General features: G+C 39.5%; 2 protein-coding genes and 1 long non-coding RNA gene across 3 annotated transcripts; 2 read left to right on the forward strand and 1 right to left on the reverse strand.

Moving 5' to 3' along the window:
* Positions 1-1,300: 1,300 nt before the first annotated feature.
* Positions 1,301-6,053, forward strand: LOC306921978 (G2/mitotic-specific cyclin-B2-like). Its single transcript, XM_079499325.1, has 9 exons — positions 1,301-1,522; positions 2,028-2,153; positions 2,310-2,606; positions 2,894-3,010; positions 3,260-3,418; positions 3,528-3,770; positions 4,198-4,338; positions 4,627-4,734; positions 5,206-6,053. The coding sequence occupies exons 1-9, from the start codon at positions 1,475-1,477 to the stop codon at positions 5,314-5,316; spliced, it is 1,350 nt and encodes a 449-aa protein (XP_079355451.1). The 5' UTR covers positions 1,301-1,474; the 3' UTR covers positions 5,317-6,053.
* A 4,047-nt stretch (positions 6,054-10,100) lies between these two features.
* On the reverse strand, positions 10,101-13,869 carry LOC306921632. The gene is made up of 3 exons (XR_013789805.1): positions 13,747-13,869; positions 12,276-12,387; positions 10,101-10,233 (listed from the first exon to the last, which is right to left on the reverse strand). It is a non-coding gene; the product is annotated as an uncharacterized lncRNA (long non-coding RNA).
* Positions 13,870-14,154: 285 nt separating this feature from the next.
* On the forward strand, positions 14,155-16,836 carry LOC306922061 (uncharacterized protein). The gene is made up of 5 exons (XM_079499448.1): positions 14,155-14,372; positions 14,815-14,901; positions 15,193-15,266; positions 15,752-15,875; positions 16,146-16,836. The coding sequence occupies exons 1-5, from the start codon at positions 14,314-14,316 to the stop codon at positions 16,444-16,446; spliced, it is 645 nt and encodes a 214-aa protein (XP_079355574.1). The 5' UTR covers positions 14,155-14,313; the 3' UTR covers positions 16,447-16,836.

The following is a 16,836-nucleotide window of genomic DNA, read 5'->3' on the forward strand; positions in this document are numbered from 1 at the left end:
CAACGATGAAGCTGAATCTCCAAATAAACAAATTGTCTTCGTTTGCAGTTGCTGATGATTTTTCACCACAAGTCCACAAATATACAAATGTTCTCACTGACAATATTAGGAAATATCTGGAATCGGGTAATATTTTCGTGAACCAACGGTAAGGTTCACGTTTTGAGCTTCTCTGAGACAAATTTTGATGAGGAGTGAGGACACCAATGAAAACAAGCCGAAAGGCTTTCCGTACTGTCTGGGGGTGCGTTCGGAACTGCGCACCGGGAGCGCACTCGCCTATTAGTTTGCATTGCACAGTGCGCTCAGTGCGCTATTTCCGAACGCGCCCTGGGAGTCGAGTGTTGTCAAGTCGAGTGAAGACAGAAGATTTAAAATTGGCTGGCCAATCAGCGAGGCCGACAGGTTGGGTTGGCCAATCACAATCGGAGAATCTGCCTGCAAACAGCCATGCCCTAATATGGGCATGTAACGTTATCGACAGGCCTGGATGCGGTAGAGTTTTGTTTTTTGTTGTTTGTTAATCTATTTGGGTCTCACAGAATTTATCTCTGAATTTGTAAAAAGAAAAAATACCTTTAAAAAGTTGCCAGTTGTTTTTATGGAAATAAAATTATGTACAACACACACATTGCAATTAATTTGCAAACACAGTTGTATGTACAGTACGCGAAATTGTTCTTGCTTAATGTAAATCGCTCTGGATTAAGAGCGTCTGCTAAATGCCTAAATTGTAAATTGTAATACAACTGTGTTTGCAAATTAATTGCAATGTGTGTGTTTTAGACTTGACCCTTTGAAGAGGAATAGTTATCATAAAGTTGAGTTGACAAAAACTCTTGTTTGTACGTAAATACAATATGTATAAATAATATAAATTATAATATAATATAAATTATTGTACGTAGGTTTTACGTTTAATCCTACTGTGCTGTGTTTATAATGTTGTTAAAACAATAAAGTTAAAACTTCTAAATGCGACGGTGTCGTACAACGGTGGTGTGCGTGAAAGTAGCTGATCTACAAGCTCACAACGTGACGTTGACGCGACGCTTTGTGAGCTTGTAGATCGGCACACACCTCATAGAGTATATAAAAACACACCTCCGTAGAGTTATGACACACCTTCGCATGACGTCAGTCAGAAGTGAGTGAAAACCCCTTCAGCCAATGAGCGGCGTGCGTTCCGCAGGAGCTCGGCCAATCCCAGAGCCTTATGACTCTGGGCCAATCAGGAGGCGTTCGTGAACTTTCAACTAGCCGCGACCAGAACGTTCCCTTCAGTCAGTGTTTGAAAGTTCGACTGAGAGCATCTGACTCGCGCAGCAGCGTTCCGTTTGCTAACATTTAACGTTAACTCGACATTGTTATCGTCATTTTCTCACGTGTTTACTGTTTGTGTCGTTGAAAGTTGTTGTGTCAACCAGTCTGTTTAGTGTTTGTTTAGTGTGAGTAGTAGTAGTTGAGCCGTTTGATGTTTCGTTCCGTTTTCGTGTCCTCCTCGGGGGAATTCCGCAAACCGGTGAGTAAACTATCTATTGTAAAATAACTAGTTAGCTTGTCGCGCAATTCTTTCTCTTGTGTGTGGTGTGCTAACGTGCCCCGTTAGCACGTTAACGTGCCCCGGTTAACGTCAACAGAATGGTGCCACTGTCACACTGTTTTAGCTAGACCCTATGGTACCTCTCCCTCGACGACGCTTTGTCAGATTTAATATGTTCTGGTCGACAAGCGACAGTAACCGTCGCTTTAACGTTTACATGTCGTTAGCTTAACCGATATAACACGACGCGTTGTCATCTTTAATATCTGTTCTCTGGTCGGCAAGCGACATGTAGACAGTAGAGTAGACCTAACCGTCGCTTGCAGAGATTTGAGATTTGGTGTTTGTGGCTTACTTTACATAATTGGTTGTGCATTATTTTTAACCTGAGCACGTTGTGAATCTTTTAACCCTTAAGCGGATTTTTATGCTTTTTTCAAACAGATGTTTGTAACTGTTTGTGTTTCTGATTGTCCCTGAACAGTGGATGGACGTGGATAAGGAGAACCCTGTACACATGATGGGGAAGGGCAACGTACATGTACCTGGTCTGAAGAGAGCTGCTCTTGCAGACCGTCCCAACTTTGCCAACAAGGTGGCTAACACCAAGGTAATGTATTTATTGAAAGTTCTCAACCTTAATGTCACAGACCCCAATTTGATACTGATGTTTTTCCATGTACTGCAAAATCCCTTGTTCATTTATGACTGTAAATTGAAACAAATTGTGGTGTTTAACTTAGGTTCCCTTTTTATACTCTCTCAGTTCAGGACCGTACTACATGTCAACAAGGCCCTGGATAGTGTTCACTCAAGAACACATTGGATGATCCCTGGTGTACCATGGGTTGCGGACGAGGTCTGGGAGAGAATGACTAGGCACTGTAACAGACACCTGAAACCGATGGCCAACAAAGTCACAGTGACACAGGGCACAGCTAGGAGGGGAGAGAAGCCCGTCACCTACGTAGACACACTGCAGCGTGACAGCAGAGCTAAGGACACTGCAGAGCGCCTGATGCAGGATAGGAAGGTGTGGAGAGCATCCATCCTGGAGTCCCGAGTAAGTTTTTGCTTGTATGCACTGTAGAATTGTATATCATTGATATCAGTATTTGTATTGTGTTTGTATAGAGCTTGTGACTAAATAATTACATTGGATCCATTCCTGAAAAGTAACAGTTAATGTTATAGACTTACTGGTTTCCACCCTACAGTGACAATTTAATGTAATGGTCCACTTGGACCCTTATGGAACCAGTGATTTAGACTAAGATGCAAGTACTACAGTTTAACTTAAAAGAACTTAAAGAAGAATGGGTTTTGACTTTTTCCCCTTCTCCTTCTCAGAGGACTGTTGTTTCAACCAAAACAACAGTAGAGGACATTGATGCAGGAGACTCAGAGATGCCCCACCTATGTTCTGAATATGTGAAAGACATATATGCATATCTCATGGATCTAGAGGTACGTGATGCCAATTTCATTTTCTATTTGGCTTTTAGGCTTTTTTAACAAAAATTGCACTGGGCAAATTTGATATGCAAAGAATTAGACTATCTAAAAGCTTACAAATATTGTTGCAACACATTGTGAACTTGTATGTACACTATTTTTTAACATGAAAGAGATTATGACGATTATACAAAATAATTGCAGGCCTATAATGTGACCTGGTGTCTTGCAGCAATGTAATGAAGTGTTTTGTTTGCACAGGTAAAGCAGGCTGTGCGACCTGGGTACTTGAAGGGCTACAAGATAACTGCACACATGCGAGCTGTCTTAATCGACTGGCTGATCCGAGTTCATTCCAGGTTCCAGATGCTTCAGGAGACACTCTATCTCACAGTTGCCATCTTGGATCGTTTTCTGCAAGTAAGGGCAATTTACAATTAGTTTGTCATTTTTCTGATCTAGTCTTTTTTTATATATTTTTTCCCTCTTTCCTATTTGTTTTTTAATGAGCTGTTGTGATGTATTACAGGTTAAGTCAGTTTCACCAAATAAGCTGCAGCTTGTTGGTGTTGCTGCCTTGCTTCTGGCCTCAAAGTACGAGGAGGCCCAAATAGACGCCCCTGAGATCAAGGAGTTGGCTGACATTACCGACAACAACTACACGACCACTCAGATTAGACAGATGGAGCGGATGCTGCTAAGGTGTCTCAACTTTGAGCTGGGGCGCCCGCTGGCTTTGCACTTCCTCAGGAGAGCATCCAAGGCTGCAAACGTGAGTCATTGTTCACTAACATACAAGGTGTAGTGATCAGACTTGACAAGTGGTTAGATTGGATTTGTGTAGAAAATGGCAGATTTATGTCACAATTTGACAAGCTTGTGCATCGTCTATTTACCATGATCGCCGTGTTTGCGTATGTTCAGACTGAAACGCAAATATAGAAAATGGGTATGAAAGACATTTCAATCCATCAGCAATGTGGTTCAAATCTGATCACTAAAAATTTGATTTCCATGAGGTTTTATGCTGTAGTGTTCACAGTCAGACTTTATAAAGCAACTGATTGTTTAGGACATTTACCAGATTTGGGCTGACAGTGTGAACATAGTCTAAATTAAAATAATAAAGCATGAGATGAGCAGAGTATTTTGAGTTGTATTATGCAAGCAGGCTTTTTAATAGTGTTTGTTTGTTCTAGGGTACTGTGAAGAATCACATGTTGGCCAAATATCTCATGGAGTTGACGCTCCTTGACTACGACATGGTTCACTACCGGCCCTCTGAGATCGCTGCTGCTTCACTGTGCCTCTCCCAGCTACTGCTGGGTGGCCTGCCATGGGTGAGTTTAATAAAAATCAATACATATGTTGGCTTATTATAGAGGGTATGTGTGACATCATAATACCCAAACATTATGCAAGAAATTACTTTCTGGCCTTTGCAGCCCATACATTCAAACATGATTGCATTAAACAACGTTAAACTACATTAAACTCACTTCTATTACAGATGGCTAGCTTCACAATTTGTCTTTTGATTAGAGTTGTTTTTCCTTGGGTTGCAGACTAGTACAGAGCCATAGTGCACTGCATATGATGATCCTAATGATTGTTTTCATGTGTTGCAGACTTCTACAGAGCAGCATTATACGACATATGATGAGGTTCACCTGAAGCCAATAATGCAGCACATCGCTAAGAATATCGTTGTCAACGAGGGGAATACAACTTTCAAGGTGAGTTGGCAAACACTAGGCTTGGGTTGGGGACTTGGGGTTAGTATAAATTTAGGTTAGATGGCATGTTATTTAGATTTGTTTACCAGGCATCCTATAGTGTGTGTGTGTGTGGGTGTGGGTTGGTGTGTGTTGTTCAGACCGATGCTTGGTTTACCCATGATCCTAGATTACTGAGACACTATCTCTTACTTTAAGTTGCTCTGGACAAAGAGCATCTGCTAAATGCCTTAATTGTAAATTGGACTATAATGCAGTAAGATGTTGATGTTTACATAGATTAATACAAAAATGTATATTCTCCACTAGGGTCGGTATAACGTAGTAGCATATAATGGAGTTAGATAGGGATGTTTAAATGAGTCCCTCTCCACTAGGGTTAGTGTTAGTATAATGCAGTTAGTATAATATAATAGAGTAAGATGTGTCTAAATACATTAATTCTAATGCTAGTTTTCCCTCTCCCTATAGGCTGTCAAGGAGAAGTACTTGGAGAGCAAGCTGATGAATGTCACTCGCCTTTCTGAGCTGCAGTTATCTACTGTGAAGAGCCTAGCTGCTCCCCTGCTTGACAATCACTGAAGTTGAATCCGACATGCTTGCAGAGCCTTTCCACCCAACATTTATTTTTATTTTTATGGTGTGACGAGAGAGCCTACTCAAAATGAAAGACTGGCCCTGTACGGAGCCTGGGCAGAGGCTTTTGTGCTGGTTCTGGTCAACCGGCGAGCCGATGGACTCGACACCAGGCACTGCACGTCAAATTTGAACGTTATGTACACACAGAGACATGGTGCATTTATATTAGGACTCCCTACTGGTTAATCTACAACGGTGCTAGTCAACCCATACTGTAATGCATCTGCGGTCCATCATGGTCATACCAATAAATTGGTTAGTTTCATTGTTTTGACCAAGATTGTAGGCATTGTATTGTTTGTTCTAAGAGAAAGTTACTGTATATGGCCTGATGTCAGCTGAGTATGAACCACTTATTTATTCACCTGTGATCTGTTCATTATTTTCTCTTCACGTTGTGTTAATGAAGCCTTTTATCATCATTAATCAGTTTTCATTCACTGAGGTGAACTATTTTTATGTCTACTTGTCATGTATATATTTGTTTGTTGTGCAAAAGACAATGTAACATTTATGTTAATGTTCTGTATACCATCAAATATGTGTATATGTAAATAGCAATGGTCTCGTCTGTAAATTTTGTAAATATCTGTGAATTATCAAATGTATATATGTAAATAGCAAAGACCTTGTATGCAAATTTTGTAAATCTATGAATTCTGTAAATACCCATTAATTAAATGATCAGTTTGAGGCATGAGAATTGTGTGTGACTCCTTCAGTACTATGGCAATGTTTAAAAAGTAGCACTGGGTGTAATACACATGTCCATGAAACCTCCACCTATAGTTTACTAATGTATTTCTTTCCTCTTTTTTTTTTTATAGAATAGACGTGGTTCCTATTGGTGTGCCTTGGGATTGTGACACATGCATTATTGGAATATACTGCATAAGTGCTACTATACCTTTTAATGTTTACATAAGTATTTTGTGCACAGCACACCCATTTCCGAATACAGAGGCAAATTCTATACCCACAATGGATAGTTTCACCACATTCAACCTTGTGTCCTTAAGGCAATTCTTTATGCACTTTTTGTCCCCCAGACAAAAGATCTACAAGCTCATATTGTACCATACTGAGCTTGCAGATCACCTATTTTCGCTATAAATACAAGTATGCCTTGAGATGTTGACTTGTCACTCAATCGGAATGAGTGTTTTCTTTTGAATAAGCTACCAACATGGAAACAAGACATCAAATGGGTGTTTTTGTTCATAATTGCCCATACTGTATCAAGACATAGCAATTAGGAACCATTAAATGCTTTGTTTTGTAAGCATGTAAGACAGAACTATACAATACTACACCACTGGTTCTCAACGTATAGAGTGGGGACCAGGGGGTCCAAATGTTACGTGGCCCATAGCCCTGGTCCAGCGCTTACAGCGAGTCTCTCACTGACTATCTCACTGTCCAGTGTCACAGTGGACACTGATGAAGGTTGGATAGCCGAAACGTTCCCTGTTCAAATATGAACTACCGTTATTTTTTATATGTTTTGAATGGGTAGCGTACCTACAGTCAGAGCGCGGTGGTCACATGAAGAGTAACCTTTGGGAATACATTACCTACATACATTATTGTAATACCGGTGTATATTAAACTATACACAACGTTATGAATTCGAATTTACTACACCAGTACATGTGTGCACTCATGAACTAATTCTTTACCCTTATAGACAAATGTTTAACAACTTTTCAACCTGTTCCTATATTTGCATGTCATAAGTTCCACAGATTTTACCACAAGTATGACTGCCTGCCGAAATATGTCCCAAACCGCCCCCTAAGGTCTTCCACTGCTGGCCTGCTCGCTTTGCCTAAAAAAATGGCAACTAAAAAATACGGGGAAGCAGCTTTTTGCTTCTACGGGCCGACGGCGTGGAACAAACTCCCACTGTACCTTCGACAGGCAGCCTCTGTAGACATTTTTAAAGCTCAGCTCAAGACCCACTTTTACACCCTTGCTTTTAATTGATTTATCTGTCTTTTTAAAAAAAAAATGTTATTCATGTCCTCACTGTATTGTTTATGCCCTGCTTTTATTTTATTTTTTGTGTAAAGCACTTTGAGCTGCATTTCATGTCATGAAAGGTGCTATACAAATAAAGTTTTATTATTATTATTATTAAGTAGTGAAAATGGCAGATAAGATCACAAGATATTTTGTTTAAAATATGACTGTATTAAATTGGGCATATGGCGTTAAACTTTATTTGGCATTGGTAAATAAAAGTTTACAGAGTTACAACAGTGTGATTTAGACAGAGGCTATTTTGCATGCATATAAATACAGGTGTGCGTTGAAATCTTCACGTGACCATTGGTGTGCCTTGGGCACAAAAAGGACCACAGTGATCTTGCCAAACTTTGCACAAATGTTTTCTCCTTTTTCCTTTTCTTCCACTCCAGGATGCTGCTGCTGTGTTTCGTGAATCGTTTCTCTGCATTGGCACTTAGTCAGAGTTACTGTAGACATCCCCAACAAGTAGAATACTCAACCACAATAGAAAGAAACCAAATTACTTTTGAGGGCTCACACACACACATCCTCAGGCATTGCAGAATGCCTTGTACATCTGCAGACACTTTGCACTATATAGCACACGTTACGCAGAGCACACCCACAACTTGCCAAAAAAGTGTTATTTGCTTGTGCATGTGTCTGTGACATCTACACATGCTCACTGAGTCCTCTTCGGTACAAGCTCGCCCAAGCCTTTATGTGATGTTACTTAGCACTGGCATTTTGTTATTTTGATATTTCTACTGTTTTCTGAACTTCAATTGAGATCAGACAAACGTCACTGCCTGTGAACATGTGTGAATTTGTCTGTTGTGCCTTTTTTGTGTCTGTTAGTATACCAGTAGTTCATAGTTTGCATTTGGAGAGACTTGCCTGTGTCTTTTAAATGCCAGTCGCTGCTGTGTGAAGTCATACATATCAGAAAAGACAGAGGTAGTCTTCATTAGATGCAAAGTTGTGAATGCTTGTGGGCACCTTACATGATGCTGCCGGTGTTAACAATCCTTTACCTTTCCCCATGTGTTTTTCAATGTTTAATTTGTAATGGCATCTGTTAATTTGCACTTTTTAGGTGAGATTTCAGTCCATGTTCTATAAACTGTAAATCTGTCATTTACATATTCTAGACCTTTGTCAGAAATGGTCTAGTAGCCTGTTTAAAAAAGTAAAGTGTGCATTTGAAAGAATTACAGTACTGTTTGGGGGGGGTGACACTAGGCTTTGTTCCAAATCTTTTGCCTTTTCGGAAGCTTCCCAATCTGTAATTCTATTCACAATACAGCTGTGTTCCAGTCAATAAAAAGCAAACTTTTCCTGACCCACCTGTCTAATATCTGTTAAGTGAAAATATGTCTGCTTCCTTGTCACAGTGCATCAATGGCCTGTATGTTTTGAATTGTGTCAAAGTATCGTTACAGTGAGCAGGCTAAAAACTAAGCAATCTAACTAAACCCTTATGAAGGAGACTCCAGGCTTGACTGAAAGTTTTGAAGCTGTGGCGCTTCAGTACCATGGACAGCGGCTTATCAGCACTGGATGTGACACCATACAATGTCGACTTTCATGTTGGTTTACAGCTGTTTCCACTGAACTGCACCAGATCTGTCATCTTGGTCATCTGCATGTGTGCCCTTCCTGTGCATTTTGGTGATGCCAAACTTGCAACAACATACATCATTTTCCCAGTTGTATTTTTTTAAAGATGTTTTCTGGGGTTAAATAAACCATATCTCAGTTTACTGGCACTCCTTAAGTTTATTTCCTCCACCTAGCTTGTTTGGCTTTCATCTCCGTGTTCCACACAGAGGTAACTACACAACCCACACGCCACCCATGTCTAATTTGAACTTTAACGGCACATAAAGCCAAACATGCTTAATGAAAGTAAGGTTCAGTCATATCAGCAAACTGGTTTTGAATGAACAGCCTCCAAACTAAAGCAACACTCAAGATAATTGTCACTGATACATCACTCAACTCTTAATAACCATGGTACATTTGCTATCTAATGTATGTGATTATAAAATGTAGACTGTAGTACAACTTGAGCCATCTTAGTTGTGACTTTTCTACAGACTATAAACTGTATAAAGGTGTCTTGCCTTCCTGTGTATAGTGTCTTTCCCTCCCTTTCAGGCAATTTGCTATGCGTTTGTATTTAGTGTCAAATGTAAAAAATAATAAACACGTAACTGAACACCTGACCTGCTATTAGAACTTAGAAGTTATCCAGTAAAACAATGAAGACTGAAAGGAAAAACAATTAAACAAATTATGTCAGCCTCCACAAAGGTAGATTAAGTAGTTTCATAAAAACCAAAGACACAACTGAAATCAAAGTACAGGATACATTTATTTACATTAATGCCTATATTCTTTTTTTTTTTTTTAAAGGTTTATTTATTGATAATGCAGACATCATCATTATTCAAAACAATGAATTACAGAATCATGATTTCCTTTTTTTTTTTTTTTTTAACAATTAATGCCTATATTCTAAATGAAATGATTAATTAACTATTTACAGATTGTTATTAAGAATATAATTATATCAATCTATTTATCTAATCTATTTACAATGTATTAACAGTGTGTGAGTGTGCGTGTGTGTCGATATGTACAAATGTGATGTGATCAGTTCTTTTGCTATATACAGTGTATTTAGTGTGTCCTTGCAGTTCATGGCAAGGAGATATGCACAGACTTCAGGGGTGGGGATCTTGGTTCTCTTCGATTGGGTAACGCCGGTCTTTCCAGAGAGCCATAACCCTCATCCAGGTCCAGGTAGTCTGTGTGGGGGGTGGAGGATTTCACCTGTAAATCGGCCTGGAAATTAAACAGAATATTGTTAAGCATTATTTAAATGTCTACGACATTATGTTGACATATTAATCGAGGGGTGATAGCCCCTCTTATGTCCACAGAGTGTGTGCTAACACTAACTTTGTCCTACACAAACATTAAATCCTATTGACAACTAGATAAAGTGCCCCTCTGGGTACAGGTCTCCAGGTACAGGTTGTGGCCTCCTGGTGGCGCTATAATAGGCCAATGTGAAAGGGTGACATTTCTTCTTACGCCTTGAATGGCAATTGGATGATTTGAGGCATTTTGTTCCAAAAATGTGTTTTGCAAAAATCCACCTGATGTGAAAAGGGTGGGATATATTCCTCAGCCTAGTAGGAAAGTCTGTGAAAGATTTCATGTAAATTGCACGCTCCGTTCAGGATTTGAGGCTTTTTGTTCAAAACGGGCCAATCCTGCAAACTTTGAAAGCCAATGTTAGCCAATTAGGATGGAATCTGAAATATCGGACAGATCCGTCTTGAACACATGACTATAGAGATAGTGTGTAACGATTTTTGGACAGAATCTGGAGCAGTAATATCAAAATGTGTTTATCAAAAGTCGGCCTCCTGGTGGCGCTATAACAGGCCGTTCTGGAAAATTCATCCAGGGAGTGTGTGTGCAAAGTTTGGCATCTACCGGGTTAACGGTGCCGGAGATTAGCTGTACACAGACGGACAGACACAAGCACACACACACACACGGACGGAGTGCAAAACATACTCTCTCCCCATGCCTTTGGCCTGGTGGAGACAATAATGTATCAATATTATTATGTATTAAAGAAATGTATTAAAACAAAAAAAAGCTAAAGAATACCCTCCAGTGACTAGAACTATAAATATGTTACACTTGGCTAATTATTTTGCATTTACAACGGGATGCGAACAAAGGGTAGAGGTGAATGGCGTTTTATCTGACCCAAACATCATGGAATGAGGTCCAGCCCTATTTTCAGTGTACGTGAATGATATGACAGATTTGTTCCTGTACGCTGATGATTCTGCTCTGCTAATGTCCCACAAGGATCAAACCACTTTAGACAGCTCCCTGAGTGAGGAAGTAGACAATGTTAGTTCCTGGCTTATAGATAATAAGTTATCTTTACACTCAGGGAAGACAGAATCAATTCTGTTTGGCTCGAAAATCAAATTAGGAAGAAGCACAGACTTCAAGTGAAATACCTGGGTTGTATTTTGGAGGTTAACTTAGATGGCCGAAGTATGGCCAGCAAGGTGCTAAACATAAACAAGGTCTCCGGACTGACTAAGTTTCTAGCTCGAACAGCACGATACATGGATAGAGAGACAAAATTAGTGGTGCCAACTTATCCTGTGCCACTCCCGGTTCAAGGGCTTGATTAAGTCTTTTAAAACAAAGCTACAGTCAGCTCAAAATAGACTGATCAGGGTTATACTAGGGATGGAACCCAGAACCCATATAGGAAGGAACCAGTTCAGAGAGCTGAACTGGCTCCCAGTAGAATCCAAGGTTACAATGGCTAGACTAAACATGGTCCATAAACTTAAATAAGGAGAGGTCCCAACAGTTTTAAGAACATGTTTCAGGCAGGTAAACGAGGTACACAACCATTTCACCAGAGCCAGTATTGCAGATGTGGTGCTCCCTGCTTTTAAAAGTAAAGTGGGCAAAGGCTCATTCATTTATATAGGAGCCACACAGTGGAACAGCCTGGAAACCAGTGTTAAACTGACATCCAATTTGAGGACATTTAAACAGAAGACTAAACAATGGCTACTGGAAAAGGTTCCCCTATAAAGGGTCATCTTAGAGGGATGGATAGGGACGTACTTGTTGTGTTGTGTATGTACTGTTATGTATTTGTGATGTATTTTAAAGTATTGTTCCGTTCAGTGTGAGAGGACCTCAGTGGAAATAAGTCTTTGGACTTTACTGTGAAATCCTTGAATCGCTGATTATAATGTTGTATTATGATTGCTTTTCTAAATAAATTAAATAAATCAAATCAAAAACAAACTTTTGTATTGACCTTTACTTACTGTGTGCCTGTGTGTGCTGACTCCTGAGTGCTGAAGACTTTCATCAAAGGCTTGGAGTTCCCCTAGCAGCCACTTAGCAGTTCTGTTGGACACCATGCAGGACAGCCATCTGCTGGACATATCAAGTACATGCAGCTCTAAGACAAATTCATATTCCACTTGGAGACTGTGGACTTGGAGACAATTGCTTGTGCAGTAAGCTGGTTAATATTGGAAATTAAACCGCAAAGCTACTTTACTTATGGCCAAATTAATGAGCAAATATACACACAGTTCCAACATATTGTCGCTGTCGGGTGGAAACCTTGCATGTTCAAAACCGTTACTATTCAGGAAATGGAAAAGAATGACCTACGTGTTACAATGGATCCAATGAAGTTATTATTTAGTCACAACAAACTCTTAATACTTATTCATTGGTTAAAAATTTATAAAACACACATATGCCTACATTGCTATTCTCAACTGGCTGGTGACCATATTTTGTGCATGTCATTAAAGGCGACATGCATGAAATTTTTTCAAATCTAGGACCTCACAAGCTTATATCTGTTATTTCTGTTATAGCTTATAGATCTGACACTATAAAATATGGCATGAATTTATGAAAAAACACCAAAAGGATGAAATATTATATAAATACAAGGTTAACACCTGACAGCGATGATATGCTGAGGTTTTGAGCCATTCTAGAACATAAATGTGTATGCTTTTGCAGCAGTGAGACATAAAAGCAGATCTAAATCTATACTGGTTCCCAAACATTAGCTATATCAGGGGGTTCCCCTGGGCCAAGGCACCAAATCCTTAGATGGGGCGTGCAGGCTCTAGTTTTGTCCCTGAGCTATTGAGCCCGAAGAGCGAATCTGTGAATGTCTTTCAATCTTTACTCAAGTTGCTTTGTGTTGTGTTTTGGAATTTGGAGCGATTCATTTGTTTTCATATTAGTTTAATTGGCCCAGCAGCAGTAGCACCCATGCACCCACCGACCACCGTCAATATGGGTGCTTTGAAACCTGTGTTAAATACTTATCTCCCGGCCTATTTACAATTTACAAGCAAATACAATAAATGGCCAACATGTCAGTACTCAGTACTCAAATGTGCGACATGGTTCTATGCATCTATAAAGAATGAATAACCATCACAAATTCACAATGATAAATAAAGCCGTTTTAGCACACGAAAGTTGGCCTATGTTGTTAATGTTCACGCTCTGTTCTCCAGTCTCCAGGGTTTGGTTTCAGCTGGACTTGAGCAATTTCGATGTATAATCTGTATCTGATATGACCATAATGAATAATAACATGGAATGGAGAGGTGCAGTTGCTGGCTTAACGTGCAAGCTTAGTTAGCTAGCTAGCTTAGCTAGCACGCTAGTTAGCTGGTTAGTTAGCAAACGTCTAACAAACGGACAGCGTTATCAGCAGTTATAATAGTTAGTTAGAAAATGCATGATTTTAAAGTGTACCTCTCCGTTCTGATTGGTTGTTCAACGTGTGCTTGCCTTGGACGCGTGACGTCAGCACCTGCTATCATTTGAACTTGAAAAAAACAAAAAAAAGTGATGCCTCGGCCCGCCCGGTAGGCTACATCAAGTGGCCAGCCAGTCCAATAGCATCCAATAGACAACATTAGCCGTGTTTTTTACTCATGCAAACAAACAATGATGTTTGTTGTTGTTTAAATGTTTATCATATCATAGTTTAACTTAAACTATGATTAAGTTTAGTTTCGTTGAGTGTTGAGTTGATGACGTTGCCGCACGGGAGCTGCCGGTGCAACGCAGCAACCTGATTGGTGGGGCGACCGACGCTCCCACCAATCAGAGCTCGCCTCACAATATTCGCATACGGGTCACAGATACTCTATGGTCACAGCTGAGAGTGGGAGGTTTGAAGTCATTCGCTGAAGAGACATCACAGACAACAGTCGCATAACTCGCATCTCTCTCAAACGGATATCTGATCACACTAACCGAACGGACCCGGTGAAAACTAACGTTATCGTTATTAACAACGAATTGTTCATCATCATCATGGAGAACAACAACAACAAGCAGCCGACTAAGCCGAGGACAGACAGTTTACTGATGAGGTTAGTTGTGTTTTAACTGATTCGATTTCCCCCTGGTCTTTAAGCACCGCACGTTGTTTTGCCCGTTGGCGTTGGTCGAGTGTTGATATGTTGAGATTGAATGATTTAAATGGTCGGTTTTTTGTGATTTACATTTTACCGTTTGTAATGGTTGGTTGCACACTGTTTGCTTACTAGCATGTCTGAGAGGTCATTTTGACCGTTTTTTTTGAGATTTTGAAGTTGATTATCTTTGCCCATGAAGCTTTCGGAAGGTTTCCCTTCCATGACCATCATCATCCATCATCATTCCATCATCTCAGACATTTTTGACATCTGAAAAAAATTCTAAATATGAATTTAAGCACATGCTACTTCTGTCTCATTTTACTTCAGACATGCTAGTGGTTAAATGATGCAAATGTGATAATATTCTATCTATCTCTCTCTCTCTCTATTACAGGCTGAAGAAGTGCTTCTTTGGCAAATCAAACATCATCAGGTATAATCTGAGTTCCCAGACGTTCTCGACACTAGATGGGCACACCAGGTATGTTCTTAACTTCTTCTAGTCCTTCCACAATGATAATAATGTAATTTAGATAGCATTATTTGAACAGATGCTAGGTTCTGTTTATGCCTATACCTGCATGGTATAGTTCTCCAGGAATTACATTGTCTCTCTGCATTCTATGTCTATAAAATAACTTATTTTATGTTACATGTATATAGGCTAGTAAGGGTACAGTAGTAATATGTTACCTTGATTATTGTAAGTCACTCTGCATAAAAGCGCCTGCTAAATACCTACATTGTAATTGTAATTTTTTGTCATCATCAGATTCAGCACTCCACCACCAGCAGCCTCTAAGGTCGAGGAGGAGGATGTAATTGGACAGCAGGTTGAGGAAGCAGGTAAGCTGGCTGTCACAATTATTAATTACGTAATCGCACTTATTTGAGATAGTCATAATTACTTTGCATAATCATCAGAACCCTTTGCATTCTATAAGTTATTCTGTTGTAAAATGTTCATACATGTTTGGAAGATTTCAAAAGTAGTGGAAAATGCAGATCTACAAGCTCACATGTAGCATGTGAGCTTGTATTTCTATGTGAATCTGCCATTTCCTTTATTTTTAAAACATTTTTGAAAGTATAACATTATGGGTGCACTCGCCTATTAGTTTACATTGTACAGTGCACTCAGTGGGCTGTTTCCGAACGCGCCCTATGTTGGCCTGTTTTGGTCACAGTACATTATTAATTTATTTGTGCATTTGAGTTATTTTATTTGTCATATCTACCCTGTGCAAATCTTCAATGTCAAAAACATAATAATATCGTTAATCGCAATTATTTATATGACAATAATCTTCAACTTCAATTTCATGTGACAGCCCTAGATGCAGGGAGTGTCTTCACCTCAGAGCAAACTTCTAAGAAGAAGAAATTCTGCTTCAAAGTGAGGAAGAGCAGGCATGATGCTGGAAGGACAGCGAGCGTTGCAAAAGACAATTTACAGTAAGTACACTATCTGAGCTGCTTACTGTGTGTTCTCTTATTTTTTTTATCCTTCACTATGAAAGCACTGTTAAGGGTTTATAGTGTTGTAATTGCATATTTTGTTAATTATCGATGGTGTTTCTTTAAGTGTGATATCGTTTACTCTGCTGTTTTTACAGTACTTTTCTTACCCTTTAACTTCATCTTAACTGCTGTGCTTCTCTGGTGACTGAATTTCCCTGGCAGAATCAATAAAGGTCTCATTTTATCTTATCTTAATGTGTTCAGGTCCAGGCTCCTCTCACAAGAAATGAAGATCAAAGACATGGAGGAAGACAGGAAGAACATGGTGATTTTGGTCGACATGATGGTGATTTTGGTCGACATGATGAGGACTAAGATTGCAGCCATGGAGAAGGACAAGGAAATGAGAAAGTTCCAGCTCCTGGACATGGCAAGGAGGTTGGTTGAAATGGAATCAAAGATGACTGCCGTGCTGGAGGAAGAGGCCAACCTATTGCAGAAGGGACGGTTAGAGAAATGGGCGGAGAAGAGACTCCAAGAAAAGGACACTTTGTCACAAACGTGATTCCATTTTGTATAGAAGAACAATGATATATATTTGTAACTGAGGTTGGTTGAAATGGAATCAAAGATGACTGCCGTGCTGGAGGAAGAGGCCAACCTATTGCAGTAGGGACGGTTAGAGAAATGGGCGGAGAAGAGACTCCAAGAAAAGGACGCTTTGTCACAAACGTGATTCCATTTTGTATAGAAGAACAATGATATATATTTGTAACTGTTGCAAACTGTTCATCAATGAATTTAAGTTCGTTTTTTTGTTTTGATTTATCTATTTTGATCTATTACTCTTATTCTAGTTAATTATTAATGATTCCATTTTGTATATAAGAACAATGATATATATTTGTAACTGTTGCAAACTGTTCAATGAATTTAAGTTAGTTTTTTGTTTTGA

The sequence above is a fragment of the Electrona antarctica genome, assembly GCF_951216825.1.
Source record: "Electrona antarctica genome assembly, chromosome: 4".
NCBI lineage: Eukaryota > Metazoa > Chordata > Actinopteri > Myctophiformes > Myctophidae > Electrona > Electrona antarctica.

Coding starts and splice junctions, on each gene's coding strand:
- LOC306922061 (XM_079499448.1), top strand. CDS start 14,314: ATGGAGAACAACAACAACAAGCAGCCGACTAAGCCGAGGACAGACAGT. Junction 14,373..14,814: donor ACAGACAGTTTACTGATGAG/GTTAGTTGTGTT, acceptor TCTCTATTACAG/GCTGAAGAAGTGCTTCTTTG. Junction 14,902..15,192: donor ACACTAGATGGGCACACCAG/GTATGTTCTTAA, acceptor TGTCATCATCAG/ATTCAGCACTCCACCACCAG.
- LOC306921978 (XM_079499325.1), top strand. CDS start 1,475: ATGTTTCGTTCCGTTTTCGTGTCCTCCTCGGGGGAATTCCGCAAACCG. Junction 1,523..2,027: donor CGGGGGAATTCCGCAAACCG/GTGAGTAAACTA, acceptor GTCCCTGAACAG/TGGATGGACGTGGATAAGGA. Junction 4,735..5,205: donor AGGGGAATACAACTTTCAAG/GTGAGTTGGCAA, acceptor CTCTCCCTATAG/GCTGTCAAGGAGAAGTACTT.